General features: G+C 39.2%; 1 protein-coding gene across 1 annotated transcript in view; it reads right to left on the bottom strand.

Moving 5' to 3' along the window:
- Positions 1–12,443, bottom strand: part of HAO1 (hydroxyacid oxidase 1) — a 48,605-nt gene extending 36,162 nt beyond the window's left edge. Inside the window, exons 1-2 of the mRNA XM_033094274.1 lie at positions 12,252–12,443; positions 4,454–4,605 (exon numbers count right to left, since the gene is read on the bottom strand). Coding sequence (XP_032950165.1) covers positions 4,454–4,605; positions 12,252–12,388 — 289 coding nt within the window. The 5' untranslated portion in view covers positions 12,389–12,443. The remainder of the gene's footprint in view (positions 1–4,453; positions 4,606–12,251) is intronic.
- Positions 12,444–17,428: the final 4,985 nt, after the last annotated feature.

The following is a 17,428-nucleotide window of genomic DNA, read 5'->3' on the forward strand; positions in this document are numbered from 1 at the left end:
TTTTAGTTGGCAATGCTATTTTCATTGCCATTTTGAAAATGGAAAAAAAAAAGTAGCTCCATTGGTCACTCTATAACTACATAGCCGTGTAAAAAAGTAGAGCTCTGTTCTCGGGCCCTCTTTATACTCGGGATATGGCCCATAGTAGTGAGAAGAAAGGCCAAAAGATCCTTAAAGCAGAGTTCTGTGATGAAGCCTGGGGAGCCAACTGTGAAGTATGCAGTACTGTGGCAAGTTCCAGAACTTTCTGGATGCCCATTTTAATTATTCAAGCCAGACCAATCTCTGGCGATTTGAATGACCCTCACCTACACTTACTGACCAGGCTGATACCAGGAGATACTTTCTTCAGAGAGAATTGCTCACTAACTAACCCCTGTCCTCTGAACTTGGCACTCATTTCTCCTTCTAGCTAGGGACCAAGGCCCTGGAAACAGGAAACCTTGATTAAGGGCCAGATAATTAGGAGGGTGGGGGAAAAAAGTCCTCCACAACAATGTCCATAGATTTCACAGTCTCCCAAAGGATCAGGCTTGCTTGAGAGGATTTCCACATTTTGAAACAATAGAGTAAATCAAATACACACTGAATAATTCCGTGTTGTCTTTCTGAGTTTTGAGAGAAGAAGGCAATCTCTACCAAATATGAATGTTCTCACACTCGTACTTAAATTTGCCTGTGGCTGTATATAGTCTTCAGTTAGCCATTGTCTTTGTTTGCATCCTTCCGGAAGCCAACAATGAGACAAAGACGTAAGTGCAAGTCTTTTGGGGGGAATGGTCACAGGTGAATTGAAGGAATAGGAAAGTGAGAGAGGGATGGGAAGGCAGTCAGTGAAGGCTGTGTTAACGGTCAGGTAACATCCGAGGGCAACTGGGGCTCAACCCCATTGGGGAACACTGGGAGACAGAATTAGGAAATGCTTCAGTTGCAGTGATCAAAGAGGCTGGGGTGTCTACCCACCAATTCCTGCGCATCGTTACATGTTAGTGGGGTCCCTCCCACTAACCCACTCCCAACCCACCCGTCCTAACATTTGTCATTCTATTGCCAGGGAAAATATCAGACAAAAAGTTGCAGGTTCTGATAGAAATGGGAAGTAACAAGGGAATATATGTCAGACACCAAGAGCGTCTACTCTAGGCACGTATCCTTTCCTTCCAAGTCACCAAGCCATCCCAAAACATACGTACCAAACAGGGAATACTCTTTGTTATGAGCTGATCACCACTGGCTTTTAGGATCTATCTGAATGTTAAATAGACTATCAACCCATAGGTGGTAACAGGAATATACTTGTAGGAGAAAACCTTAAGAATGTTGACATCCTTGAGGAAGGTTTCTACTACAAATCTGGAGCATAAACTGTGAGGTCACTGCCCTGACAGGAACCAGATCCCGGATCTTAGATTCTTGAGGGTATTGCCAATTCCCCTGTTTTCTGTGTCACCACACATTTGTTCTCTCTGTTCCACCTATCCCAGTCTATCAGCTTTCTAACTCTCCTGGGGGGCCTGTTTGCTTGTACCGAAAGTGATAAATTACTTTTAGGAGACTGTAATTGACAGAAAAAAAAGGGGCTTCCCTTCATGATATTTTATGGGATTTTATGGAAATTAAAAGCAGCACAAGGTGGTTAGAGGCCCAGACTTTAGAACCAGACTGCCTGGGTCTAAATCCCGCCTTTATTATTTATGAGTCGTGCGACCCTGTGCAAGTTTTTCATCTGCTATGTTCCTCAGTTTCTGGTGTAAAATGGGCTTAATTTTACAACTTCTTTGGGTTGCTCTGAGAATTTGATGCTTTAATACTTGTAATGTACTTAGAATAGTGCCTGGAATTCGGTAATTGCTTTATATTTGATAAATAAGTGTAAAGGAATACTATAATAGGTATTTATTAGCAATAATGCCTGGTGCTTAGGACCCGGAGGTATGACATTGGATAACGTAGTCCTACCTAGGCTTTTAAATTACCGTTTCTAAGTAAGTTTTCTTCTCGTTTTTCTTCCCACCCCACCCCCACCCAAAATAAGGAGCACTGATCTTGGCACCATCGGAAATGAGGTGCAGAGTAAATCCTGTCATTTACTAGCTATGAAAACCTGCTTTCTCTGGAACTCTAGCTCTTTGCCGGCAAAACGTGGACAGTGACACCTATCAAACATACATCAACTAAAGTAATAAAGTTTTATATATACATATATGCATATATAATTTGCAGGCTTCAGAGTGTTTTATCAAGTGAGTTCTGCTTACTGCCTTCTTTTACTTTCTCTCCATCATTTCCATTCTCTTCATGTTCTCTTTTCCACTTTTCTCTTTTAAATTTTTGTTTTCATTGTTTCCTTTTTACAAAATAATTCAATGGGAATTGTATAAGTACAGACCAAAAATAAGAATATAAAGACAGGAATCATTTCATCATCCATAAATAAATACTCATAAAATGCAGTCTGCATTCTTTGTCCTAATCTAAAATAAAATAAATGTATTTGAGGACCTTACTATTGTTTGTAATTGTTTTTTAAAAATTATTATTTTGTCACTTCTCTCCATACCATTGTATTCTTTATATGATCTCATTTTTAAAACGTGTGTCTCATTTTTAATGCACCATCTTTTATGCAACCAGTCTCTAATTACGGGACACTTGGGTGTTTCTCCCCCGCCCAACTTTTCTAATATGAAAAATAACAGAGGCATAACACGTCTCTTGGCAGAAATGTGTTTCCTCAAAATCATAATTATTTCCTTGGAATTTCTAGAAGAGAGAATTTATAGCATCAAATAGAATTTACATTAAAAAGCTTTGATATGCTGTGCCAAATTATTTTCTAGAAAGATTATTCCACTTTATACTCTTCCCATCTGTTTTGAAAATGTACATTTTCCTTCCAACCTGATTATACTGTGTAATCTTAAAATAATTTGATATTCAGAAGACAAAATATATGATTATAATTTACATTTGTTTGATTATTAGTGGAATTGAATACTTTTCATACGTTCATTGGGCATTTTTATGTCTCCATTTGTGAATTTTCTATTTATGTCCTTTTTCACTTACTTTTTAAATTTACTTTGTGTTACATATTATTTTATTATTCAAATGTAAGTGTTCTTTACACAGAAAGGACATTAACGCTTTACACTGTCATATTTTTCAATTTTTAGTTTGCCATTTGTTTTCGTTTTTTGTGGAAATTTGAGAACATGGAAGTTTCATTTTTTTTTCTTTATATGGATCTGTTTGCTTTTGTTTTAATGGTTGTTGTCTATGGCATGCTTGGGAAGTCCTCTGCTATCTCCATTTTAAATAGACAAGATACCCATATAGTATGTCTCCTTCTCCCTTTTATTTTCTTCTCCTTGTCTATATTTCAGAATTACCATAGACAAACGGGCCTTAAAAGCCTTAAAAGCACTTACCTGCGTGTGGTTCTAGAATTAAAGAAGCTCCAAGCTCTGACCTAAGCTAAGTCTTTTCAGTATACCCTCACTGTGTCATGCTGATATCCCTGGCAGAATTCTGTGGAAGACATTTCAAGGAGGGAAGTGAATCCACAAGGTCCTTATTCCTTAGAACTAAACTGCTTTAAAATAGTATTTAGTTCCTGCTCTTTGGGTCTGAATTTCCTGCCCTTCTTAGCATCAAAAGAAGCCAGATAGAATTCATTACCAAGTTTTATATGAGTTTCTGAAGTAGAATGTGGGGAGATTAATCATTGTGCATACCTTCTCAAATGTTCATAGTTGCTAGGGGGCTGGGAAGTTAATAAATTAGCCCCAATAAGGAATTTCTTTACATCATAGTTGAATCTCTCATCACTCCTCCGAAGGCATTTGGAAATGCTCTACTGGAAGTATAACCCATCAGTAAAAAAAGAATCATGGTCTAAAATCATGGCAGAAAGCGCAACCGACCAGGTCATTGCATTTGCTCTTTCATTGTGAGAATCATGTGGGTTTATGGGAAGCAGGAAGGGCTCTGAAATAATGTCACCACGAGGCTGAATCCCATCTCTGCTACTACCTAGCTGTATGACCTTGGGTGAGTCAATTTCTCAGACCTCCATTTTCTAAGATGTTGCTATTAATGCTCATAAAATTACTAGTAGTTATTAAGCCACTACCCTGTGCCAGGCACTGACTTAAGCACTTTGTATATGTGAATTAATTTAATCCTCACAGTAACCCAAAGAGGTAGGCACTATTTTACCCCCATTTTACACCCAATAAAACCAAGGCACAAATTGTGTCTTTCCCAGAATCATACAGTTAGAAAGTAGAGGAGCAGGATGTACAAGTCAGGCATTTTGGTGGCAACGTCAACAAGCTTAATTTTTGTGAGTGTAAAAACATGCAGGGAAGTGTTTGCTTGATGCCTACAGAGAAGGGAGTCACTAAATGTTATTTTCTTCTGTCCATTTTGGGGAGGTTCTTGTTCCTACCTCGTACAGTCGCAAGTTCCCCGTCCACGTGAGCCATGCACTGCATGGCGGTAGCCCCAACACATATCGGCATGCTGACTCTCTGCCCTAAAACAGAAGTCGACAGGTCTATTTCAGCAACATTCCGGAGCATCCGTGGATACAGCTTCCATCTAGAATTAAAGAAAAAAAAGTTAAAACATTTTAAAAGCATAACTAGAGGTTTGGCATTATCATTTTAGTTTAAAAAGAGAAAATATTCTTGTAGTTTTCCCATGAGGCAAATTACAAAGCTAAAGGAAAAGGGCAATTATAACGCTTATTAAGATGGAAAGTCAACGACAAGATAACAATGAATTTCTCAAGCCATTGTTCTTAGTAAGGTATAATTAACATACAGTAGAACGTGCCCATTTCAGTAAAGTTTTGTGAGTTTGGACAAATTCATATCGTCATGTAACTGCCAAAACTATGAAGATCTAGAATAGTTCACCGTCCCAAAAAAAATTCCCCACTTCCTTGGGTAGTGACTCTCCCCTCACAGATCCCCTAACAACTACTGGTCTTTTTCTTTTTTGTCCCTATAGTTTTACTTTGCAAGAACATCATGTAAGTGGAATCCTACACTGTAGGTTTTTGAGCCTGGCTTCTTTCACTTAGCACAAAGCATTTGGGATTCATCCAGGTTGCTACAGGCATCAGCAGATTGTTTTTTTGTTGTTGTTTTTGCTTTTTTTTGGTTGATGAATAGTATTCCACTGTAAGAAGGTAGCACAGTTTGTTTGTCCATTCCCAGATCAGAGATATTTGGGATGATTCCAGTTTGGTGCAATTATAAATAAAACCACTACGAATATTCACTTGAAGTTCTTTTGTATGAACATAGCCATTCTGAAGATGGTATACAAAGGCATCGAAGTTAGATTACAGTTTAAGAATATACGCTATGGCTACATTGTCATATATACCAGGGGTGCCAAAAAAATACATAGAAGTGGACACTTTGGTCAACATTGCTCAAGCAGTAGTTCACCATAATCAGAAGTGTCTGGAAACTGATGGTAACCACTTTGAGCAACTCCTGTAATTGCAGAAGTCAATCGTGACTCGTATTCATCTTTTGTTATTGGTATATATAGAGTATTACAATTTTAATACAGTTTTTCCTTCTTAAAATGTGTATACATTTTTTTGGCATCCTCTGTATATATACACACACATACATATATATATATGTATGTGTGTGTATATATATATATATATATGTATGTGTGTGTATACACATACAAGGACAATTAAGTTCTCAAACTTGTTTCAACAATGTTGCTAACCTTTTTTGATATCAGAGGGATTATTCATTATGAATTTGTACCAACTGGACAGTTAACCAAGTTTACTACTTGAAGTGTCAAAAAGGCTGCATGAAAAAGTTAGATGACCTGAACTTTTTGCCAACAATTCATGGCTCTTGCATCACAACAATGCACGAGCTCACATGACACTATCCGTGAGGGAGTTTTTAGCCAGTAAACAAATAACTGTGTTGGAACACCCTCCCTACTCACCTGATCTGGCCCCCAATGGCTTCTTTCTTTACTTAGAGGTACAGGAAATGTTGAAAGAAAGACATTTTGATGACATTCATCAAGGGTAATACAATGACAGCTCTGATGGCCATCCCAGAAAGAGTTCCAAAATTGCTTTGCAGGGTGGACTAGGCACAGGCGTAGGTGCATAGCTTCCTAAGGGCAGTACTTCAAAGGTGACCATAGTGATATTCAGCAAAGAGGTATGTAGCACTTTTCTAGGATGAGTTCTCAAGCTTGTCAGCTCTCTATGTGTATATATCTATATCTATCTATCTATCTATCTATATATCTGTATATAGATATATATATATATACACACACACATATATATAGATATATACACATATATATATCCATACACATATATAAAACAGACTAGCTTCAGGCAATTAATTTTAAAATTATAATGAGGTGTTTTTTTCAAAATCCTTAAGCTGAATTCTGTATCCACTGAAGCATGATGATGAAGGAAGATTATTTTTTTTCAGCTTGAGTATTTTATTCAAAAATGTAATTTAGCAGAGATTGGGGTTTTTTACAAAGAATTTTTGACTACTGAACATTATTTTAAATGCCTTTTTCTGTGATTCTTTTATATCACAATGAAAATTACCAAAATCCAAGAACAAAAACTTCACTAGTAAAATTTTCAGTAGAGCTAGTTTTCTTTCTTCTCAGCAAAATTTATATCTCCTATTTTTTTCAGGATTATTTTTCTCCTCATTAGTATGATTTAAATGGAAGAAAATACAGCCGTATTTCTAATGAGCACTAAGACCAAAAAAAATGTGTGAGTAAACAAGCATACAAACACCTAAACAGAACTTGCCTTTCATTAATTAGCTAGATGTAACTGTTTCCAGAGAGATCAAGAGTTTTAGTTAATATAGTGAGTATGGTTTAGTAATGGAGTAATACCAAAATAAATGGAACCTCCAAAGTCTTAATTGAAGCCCACTTCCTACAGCGGAAGAAGAAATTCTGCCTTCATGTTGCTTTGAGGAATAGCTAAGGGTCTGTAATCCAACCCTTCCTCACATAATGAAGTAAAAACATCCAGACCCTGAAAAGCATAATAAAGAAGTTTTACTGGGCGATTTCTCTGAAATTTCTTTGAACATCATAATTGTCATTATTTTCTGTCACACCACATGCTCTGCTGCTGTAAGTCTTTTCTTTTCCACTGACCCTCACAGCGTGATTCTTTGATCTCCATTTTGAAGAGGGAGAGGCAGAAGTCTTGAAGAGAGTTTTTATTACCAATCATCTCTAAGTGTATTATGAGAATGAAAGAAAAAGATTTTAATAGCAGCCATTGGCACGCAGGCCTTGGAAGGCATTAATATTGACTTAGAGCCGAGGAAACAATGGAAGCTTTTATGAAGAGCACACACAGAGCTGCAGAGCATCAGTTGAGTGTGTGTGTACGTGTGTGTGTCTTTCTATGAAGCAGAAGGGGACTTTTTTTTCCCAATTTTTTTTATTAGTCTCATGTGTACAAAACACTGTAATAGTTAGACATTTATCATTTATACCCCTCACAAAGTGATAATTCCCCTCCTCCCATCTACTACCTCTCTGACATTGCATACAGCCATTACATTTCCACTGTCTCTATTCCTAATTCTGTACACTTCTTGTAAAAAAAATATATATATATATATATTTACAAGATATATATATATATATATATATATATATATATAATTATGTATATAATTATAGTTGACATTCATTGTTCAGCTTCAGCTTCAGGTGTACAATGCAGTGATCAAGCATCTACATCACCCCTGAGGTGGTCTCCCTAATGAGACAAGTGTCCATCGGGTACCCTACAAAATCTTTACACTATTGATTACATTCCCCAAATTGACTTCCGTATCCCCGCGGCAATCTTGTGGTTACTGACTGTACTTTCTAATCCCCTCATCTTCCCCCTTATCTCCACCTCCCCTCCCATCTAGCAACTCTCAGTTTTTCCTCTATGTCTCTGAGACTGTTTCTGATTAGTTTGTTCATTTATTCTATTCTTTAGATTCCACAGATAAGCGAGATCATAGGGTATTTGTCTCTCTCTGTCTGACTTATTTCACTTAGCATAATGTTCTCTAGGCCCATCTGTATGGTTGCAAAAGATACATCCAATTCCCAGTAATAAGGCAAGGTTCAATCCTTCTATCTCCAGGCAGTAGCTTTACACTTGTCCACATGGTGGCGCAGTCACTTTAATAACTGTGTATTCTTTCCCAACACATATTATTTTCTATTCAGGATGATATTGCATTGCAGACTTGTCAGCTAATGCACGAAATGCAATTCCTAGGCAAAATTAGAAGCCTCACCCAACGCCACCCCCAATTTAAGTGATTCCCCCCCCCAAGTCTTACATAAAATAAGAGCTGATTATAACCTTGGGCTGCACTCTTCTGGTACATCTACTCTGGAAAAAGGATATGAAGATTGACAAAACATTTGAACAAACTGAATAATTAATCTTTTTTAAAGGATGGAAAATAAGATGTCTGAGTAAAGGAAGTAGGGTAAAGGTGGGGATCCTTTAACATGACTTTTGACCCACGCTTTACATCCAACACAGGCCTTAAATTTAATTTATTAAAAAGTCAGGTGATATACACACTTTCTAAGAGGAGCTATTCTGTTGAAGGAAAACACTCACCCATCGTCCAGCTTTTAAGCTGTGTGCTGTTACTGAACCCCTTTTCAAGAGCAGAAAATTTTGAAGGGGCCCAAAATACTAATGATTGGAAAAGATGCAGAATTTTAAAGCTTCTCCACTCTTAACCAACTTTTTCCCTCCTCATGGCCCTTCCAGCATTTTTTCAGCTCATTTGGGTTTCAGCGAAGATCTGAGACAAAGTCAAGGCTGAAAAGGGTTTGGGGGAGGCCCCACTCTCACCAACTGAACATAGGGAATTAATGTTTTTTAAGTCTTGTAAGATGATCATATTGAGTTCCAAGTTCTCCACATTATTTTTTACTCTACGCATTTAAAACATAAACTATATGTATATAAAATGTACAATTTTTGTCATCTTATATCTTACCATTCATTTTTTAATGGTTTCACACGAGCCATGAACCTCCTGAAATGGTATATGATATTGTGTGTGTGTGTGTGTAAGTCAATACTTGTCTGGATAAAGATGCCACAGCTTTGAGGTGGGAATGGGGAGAAGGGAAGAAGAGGAAAGGAAGAGGAGAAGGAAAAGGAGGAGAAGGAGGGAAGGAGGGAAGAGCTAGGATATGAAATCTCTTTCCACATGAATCTTAAAAAACAAGAGACAATTAGCTGCTCTTCGTAATGCAAGAGCAAAAAGCAGCTTACCCATTTTTCAAACTAACAGAATGATTCTGTGACATTTACGTGTTACGTAAAGAACATTGAAAATGCCATTGGTGAGTTTATATTGCTTCTCAAATATTAAAGCGGAAGAATAATATCACTTTTACCGTCTGTTATTTAAAAGTGTCAATAAGTGATGCAACAAAAATAAGAATAGCTTCATTTTATAATATAATGAAACTTCTAAATGCCCAAATTGTAGAATTATTTTCCACCAATGATAATTTCACCAGAAGCCACAAAATATGTACAGACCGTGGTTAAGAAGGATACACTGAGTTACTGCGCAAAAGAATCAAATTGCTGTTCTTTTTAAAACTCCAATCAGGTCAGACCATGCAAAATGTAACAAAACAAGCTGACATCTGTTGCTCTTGTCATGTTTGCAATAAAAAACTATGTTCTTCTGGGTGGTTCTATCTATTTGACTTTATTTGTTCAAAAGAACAACCAAATTGGGGGGGTGGTGAGGGAGGTAGTGGTGGCACAATAATATCACACGTCTTACCCAGAAATGTCTGCAATCAACTACCGGGTCATATAAATGTCCCATGTCCCCAGAACTCCAAAATGTGGTTGTTGGAGCTGAGTGCAGAAAGATAAATGCTGTCAGTGTGAACGACCTTTTGTTTTATTTGTGGGAGGGGAAGGTGCATACATTTCATAAATGTCTTTAAAATACCCTGTCATTGTGTCACAACAGGCTATCTAAGGTCTAGTTGCTCTTCAGTCTCCTTTTGAATTTGAATGAGATTTCAGATTGATTGTCTTCATCCCATCAACCCCAGACCACCACAACAGTGGCAAAAAATCTATTCTTTCTTCCACGTGATCAGCTCGATGATACAGTGTGAGGTATAAAGGGTCACCCAGCAAATCACACAGCAAAAGAGGAACCGAGATGTTGGATTGGCAAGTATCCCTAATATTTGTTGCAATAAAAATTCCTCAAGTGGCTAGTAATAAACTAGTATGAGCCGTGCTCCAGAGAAAGGAGAAAGGTGGCAGTGCAAACTCATTCTCATATCTGTGTTCTGTCCCTAAATCACTCAGCACATAAACAGGCTGGGAAGACTCATTGGAGCATGGTGTAATTCACACAAGCTGGGAGGCACTGCTCAAGTTCACAACTTGGATATCACCACAGCCTTCGATGTTTCACAAAGTTTCTGGAATTTCTAGGGCTGCCGAGATCATCTGTCTGCTTGGCTCCCTCTTGGAGGCCTCCACTGGACCAACTGTTTGGGGTCCATTTTGTATCAGTGCAACCCACCAGCCTTAGGGAGGCCAGTTCCATATGCATCTATTGGAATGTAAGCTCCTGTGGACAGGACCTTTCTCTGACTCACCACTCTAGCCTCAGCATGTCCAGCTGATAGAGATTCTTAAGAAGTGTGGATAAATGAATTAACTAGCATGGAGTGAGGAAGATTAAGGGGTGAGGAAGGTTGTACATAAATGGAATAAGTTGTGGCCCGAGCATTTTGACCTAAAGAGTGCTAAGAGACACCAACTCCATAAGCCTGAAATTTCTTTGGTTGAAATGACCTATTTGAGCTAAGGTATTGTCTTCCGTAGACTCCTCATAGGCAAACCACACTACCTGGTGAACAGAGTTGACATGGGCCCCAGAAGGGGCACTTTCCAAGAGCAGAAAATTTTGAAGGGGCCCAAAATACTAATGATTGGAAAAGATGCAGAATTTTAAAGCTTCTCCACTCTTAACCAACTTTTTCCCTCCTCATGGCCCTTCCAGCATTTTTTCAGCTCATTTGGTTTCCAGCGAAGATCTGAGACAAAGTCAAGGCTGAAAAGGGTTTGGGGGAGGCCCCACTCTCATATTCCTACACTGATTTGCGAGTGAATCTGTGCTGCTTGCCAGGGAACACTTTGGTTAGCATGGTTACATTTCTCCTAATGTACATGTGGAAATGTGATTTTGAGCGATTTTACTTTAGACTAAAAAAGAAATCAAGACTCTTTGCCCTGGATATTTTCTGCCTTTGTTTGTTTGTTTGTTTGTTTGTTTGTTTGCTTTTTAATTTATCACCATCGATGAGCACCTACAACATTCACTGGCTTTACTAAAAGCTATAATGTAAAATGGATGAGCCTAAAAGAATGTAGTATATTGAGGGCTTTCCTCCCCTACTGGAGCAAATAAACCATTTTTGTAACTGCTGAGAGATAAAATATTCCTTTAAAGTTATTTTGTTTTTTGTTGTTATTACAAACAGAAAGCATAAACCATTACACCCACCATCTTGTACTTTGAAATATGGAAGTCAAGGGAAAACTAACTGGGGAAGAGAGATGAAGCTCTTTGGAGCAGGGATGAAACAGCAGTTGAAAGATTAGTGCTACATAGCCAAATTGAAATCTAAAGTGAAAGTTTAGACAACAGAAATCAAAATGAACGATAAGGAAAAAAAGCCAGCAGGATGGGAATATTTTAAGGGAACAATCTGTTTTGGTGCAACCAGAGAAGATGCCTATCTTCCATTTTATGCTGTTTACTACACCATGAACAGACTCTCATCGTCATAAACAGAGAAAAAGAAAATGGGGCCATCAGAACTTATTACTATTTTTATACATAGTTAAATTAATTATCCACATAATTTAAAGTAGGGAAACTTGAGGTCGGCTTTTTCAGTCAACTGTTCAAGATTCCCAGGCTTAGACTATTTTAAAACAATTTAAAAGTCCAAGATTTCTCACAACCCCAAGGATTTCCTCCTCTCTACTAAGCATATATCTAGATGAATAATTCCATATCATCAACATGAAACTAGGAGATCTTATTTGGGCAGAATGTCTTCGTGTCATTTTAAAACATAATTTAAAAATAAGTAAGTTTTCTTACCTGGAAAATGCTGCAATATTATCAGCCAAGGTTTCCTGATCATTTGCCCCAGACCTATAATAGTCATATACAGACTTTGGAAGTACTGATTTAGCATGTTGTTCATAATCACTGATACAAACCAGCCGGCTGAACATTTTCTTGGGTTGTTACTGTCCCAGGTTGGTTTATTTTTTTTTCCTGTGTTGCCTTCTACATCTTGACAATTCTGTTATTTGTCAATTATTAACAGACATTTTCCAAAGTTCAGATTTAGTTCTCTGGCGATTGATTACATTAAGTGAGCAAACATGCTTAGATTTTGAAATTTCATTTGCAGCTGTCTGCCAAAGAGCAGCACCAAAGCCATAAGAATTTGGGTTGGGGTGGCAGCAATGTCTGCCACATTAAAACGGCAGAGGAATGAGTCAAAAATTAAGAATTTAGGGAAGTATTTGCATGAAACCACTCTTGGCTCAGTTCTGCCTACAGCTGCTTCTTCAGCATGGTATGTGCCTTTGCTCTTTACTTGGTACCGAGAATAGGCTGCCAGTCATTTTTTTCTTTTTTTTTTTTTTCACATTTGGATTGTGCACATATTCTGTGAAAAAGAGCTTATGAAATGAGAGGGGCATCCAGTAAATACAGAGTGGCTACATAATATGAAATTCAGTTGATTTTAAACATTTGGCTTTAAAGGAACATTAAACCCAAATATATAGCTAATTCTTAAAAGGTCTTATCTACCTGGGGAGAGGATGTAATTATCCTCTTTTGGAATGAGGTACCATTCCAAAAGACCTTGTGGTTTCAATCTAAAATTTCACTTAATCATGGAACACCTAGAGAACGTTCACATTAGTAAGACATGTTTCAGAAAGCGATGGTTTTGACATCAGTCAGACCTGGGTTTCAATTTAGGGGTCTCCACTTAAAGCTGCTCACCAGCTGCTCAGCAGCTGAAGTCCAACTGCTTACACCTGTATCAGAATTTTCTCTTGAACTTGGACTCTGCTTTTCCATGCACATGACATGCTAAAGTGCTATGAAATGAAGCCCCCGGAACAGCCTTCAAGCAAGGATTTACGAGGTCTGACAATTAAGTTCACGAATTCATCCTATAAAAAGTGGTACAAACCTCACTGCTGAGTATCACTATGGTCACCTTTGAAGTACTCCCATTGGGAAGCTATGCTCCAACACCAGCACCTACTCCATCCTTCAAAGCAATTTTGGAACGCTTTTTCTAGAATGGCCATCAGAGCTGTCATCATATTACCCTTTATGTCTTAAATGTCATCAAAATGTCTTCCTCTCAATATTTCCTTTATCTTCAGGAAAAGAAAGAAGTCATTGGGGGCCATCTCAGGTGAGTAGGGAGGGTGTTCCATCTCAGGTGAGTAGGGAGGGAGTGATTTGTTTACTTGCTAAAAACTCCCTCACAGACAGTGCCATGTGAGCTGGTGCACTGTCGTGATGCAAGAGCCATGAATTGTTGGCGAAAAGTTCAGGTCATCTAACTTTTTCACACAGCTTTTTCAGCACTTCCAAATAGTAAACTTGGTCAACTGTTTGTCCAGTTGGTGCAAATTCATAATGAATAATCCCTCTGATACCAAAAAAAGGTTAGTAACATCCTTGCAACAAGTTCCCGAACTTAATTGTCAGACCTCATATACTTTGCAGGTTTTACCTGGCCAGTGTTAGCTGGTTCATAACCCACCCTTCACTGGTTGCCTTCCCTTCCATTCTCACTTTCCTACCCCTTAACTTAATTTAAAAACAGCTTGTCAAGCAGATGTCATGCGGAGTCTCTGGTTCCGCTCCCCACATAAGAACACAGGATAAGGGGAGGCCAAAAAGGAACACCCACGGAGCCACAGCTAGGGGAGTCATACCACTATAGTCTCACTGGCGGCTGGGTTGGAGACACAGGAAACCGGATCCACACAATCTGCAACCTCCCGTCCAGTTGTCTCTGCCAACCAACCAACCCCACTTGCTAACTGCAATCTGCACTTGCTAGCTCAGCCACCATCTTCTTGCTAGCCCCCCATTCTCTGGTAGCGTAGCCACGGCAGTTATATTAGTGGCCAATGGCTCACTTGTTACAGCTGACGGCCAACTAGCCACAGCTGATGGCCATCCAATCACAGTTGATGGCCATTTACTACCTGAGCCAGCACCTTTCTACGTGAGGCTGAGAGCCTGGAAACTGCACTCCTGGCTCTGTCCCCACACAGCTTTATGCTACTAGAATTGGCATTGAATTATCCACAGGTTTATTCCTAAAATTCACAAATGCTTACTTTTTGCATCAGTGGAGACAGGTAAAATGACATTAAAATTGCTTCTGAAATGCAAAAATCTGTTAATATGATAAGGGAATCCTATAAGAAATAATTCAATTTTTCAATTAAAATCATGCAAGTTGATCTAAGGGACCTTAGTTGCTTCTGAGAATTGAATAAAAAAATTGCATACTAAAAGCATGACCTTTTATTTACATATGCATTCATTTGCAACTTTAATAATTATTAAAATTGCTAGCACCTTACATCTAATGTAACTTTTATGAAGAGGCAATTTAATATTCTAGAATGAACCTTAAGCAGGCCAAGTGCTGGGAAAACTAAGGAAGATAAGGATCAGTGCTTCTTAAAGTGTAAAGACCAGCAGCATTAGTCTCAGCTGTAAACTTGTTAGAAATGCAAATTCTCAGGCCTGGCCCAGCCCTGCTGAATTGGAAACACTACAGCCCTATTTGCCGTAACAGGCCTTCCAGGTGATTCTTATGGACACTATTGCTTTTTTCAAGATGGAGAGGAAAGGAGGAATGTTTTACATAAAATGTTTGAAATAAACAAATAAATAAATTCCATTCTCATTCTTTCCTACTGCAGCCTAACAGCTGATTTGGAGTTCCATCTTAGCAGACACTCTAACATCCAGTTCTCACATTGCATAATTAATCTCCCGGTGGAGAGCACTAAAAGACATGGGTGGTGTTTAGAACAGTTTTTGTAAATCTGTGATAGTTACATCAGTTAAACACCAAATTATTTCAGAGACAATACCTTCTATAAAACTCCTTTTGGGGCCTCTGTGAAGTTGTAACAGCAGAACCACCTCAAAATGGTCCTATCCAGTTTAATGAGGTACTGAGTTGCCTTTCAGAGGCAACAGACCAAAATCGCAAGTCACAGAACCCAAGCATGCTCAGAGAGGAGAACTTTGACCTCCAGCAGCTCCGAAAACCAAAGTTTCGACCCCTCCCCACCAAGCAAAGGACAGGAACATGACTGGAGCTTGAAGCCTGGAGACTTTTCAGAAGCAAAGGGTCTGCTGCACAGGAAGATCTGGTACTGAAGCCTCTTGTCATATCTGACCACAAATGGCCAAATTCCAAAGCTCTCCCATGAAAACCTGTACCACCAGTGCTTCCATTCACCAGCCTGTTCCCCCTAAACCCTAACACTCAAACTGTGCCTTTAAAAACCCTTATAAGCCATTAGGGAGTTTAGATTTTAAATGATAACTTCCTATTCTCCTTGCTTGGCAGCCTGCAGATAAAATAGCTTTAATTTCTCCATCGCAAATCTCAATGTTCATTGTGTATTAATAGCTTTGCTGTGCATCAGTGTGATGCTCAGTGTCATGTGGGTTCTCTGGTCCCGCTCCCCACGTAAGAACGCAGGACATGGTGAGGCCAAAAAGGAACACCCACGGAGCCATAGATGGGGGAGTCATACCACTATCGTCTCGCAGGCAGCTGGGATGGAGACACAGGAAGCAGGAGCCACACTATCTGCAACCTACCATCCACTTCTCTCTGCCAACCAACCTCACTTGCTAGCTGCAACCTGCCGTGTTAACTGTAATCCGCTCTTGCTAACTCAGCCCCCATCTTCTTGCTAGCCCCCATTTGCTGCTAGTGTAGCCACGGCAGTTATACTAGTGGCCAATGGCTCACTGGTTACAGCTGACGGCCAACTAGCCACAGCTGATGGCCATCCAATCACAGTTGATGGCCACTTGCTACCTGAGCCAGCACCTTTCCACGTGAGGCCGAGAGCCTGGAAACTGCACCCCTGGCTCTGTCCCCACAATCAGGCAGGCTGCCTCTCATTCCGGTCTGTTCAGTTTGACAACAGAGTGAGATGCTGATATTCACATGACAAAACAAGTTCAGGCCTTGTCCAACCTACTAAAGCAGGGGTGTCCAAACTTTTTTCAATGTTTTTCACCAAAAGCCATATGCGGTAAAATACACAAACAGCCAGGCCACTCACTCGAGGAGAAGTACATATTGCCTCACCTGGTTTATTTAAGTAAACTAAATATATGTTTGGAATTTGCTGTGGGCCAATTAACAATGGATCGTGGGCCACAGTTGGCCTGTGGGCTGCAGTTTGGACACCACTGTGCTAAAGGCTACATTTGCCAGCTCTCTCCACATGCCAATTTGGGAATCAGGATGGTAAATGCCAATACGATGGCATCTGCTGAATTGGGGCATTGTCCTTCATAGTTTCCAAGACTAGGGATTTCTTTTACACTAGACTTACCAAAATCTTAACTCACTTCCAACCCTCCCTAATATCCCAATAAAATGCATCACCATCTCCACAATCCTTGGCTATTTTCCAAACCATGGGAACCCTTTTCCTGCCTTTATCGCAAGGGAAACCCGAGTGTGAGTTAGAATGAAGTGAGGAGAACTCCACATCCTCAACTGAATCTTCTCTCTCATTTGTCTTAAGATGTAATTTAGAATATCACTCAGAGAATGAATTACTTCCTGTTTTTATCTTTGTCAGAGGCTTTTCAGTTTCAATGAAGTATAGAGTTGGTGGAATCTTAGTCATTTCTAGCATTCTAGGCCCTAGAAGGGGATGTTTACAGCATCTCCAGCACTGATGTCTAGTAAGACACCAGGATATCCTGGCCAGCCAATGAGAGTGCCTCTTACAAGGGTCAAAATTATTTTGTTGTGTCTTTACTTTGCATTTCCCTGATTACTAATTGTACTGCAGAATCAGCTCAAAATGTTGTTTCTAACAAGATACTGAGTTGCTTTTCAGAGACAGACAAAAGACCAAAAACACAAGTCACACAACTGAAGCATGTGCAGAGGCAAGGACTTTGACTTCCAGCTGCACCCCAAGGTCTCACCCCCTCCCCACGGAACCTAAGGA

The sequence above is a fragment of the Rhinolophus ferrumequinum genome, chromosome 23 (assembly GCF_004115265.2).
Source record: "Rhinolophus ferrumequinum isolate MPI-CBG mRhiFer1 chromosome 23, mRhiFer1_v1.p, whole genome shotgun sequence".
In the NCBI taxonomy this organism is placed as follows: domain Eukaryota; kingdom Metazoa; phylum Chordata; class Mammalia; order Chiroptera; family Rhinolophidae; genus Rhinolophus; species Rhinolophus ferrumequinum.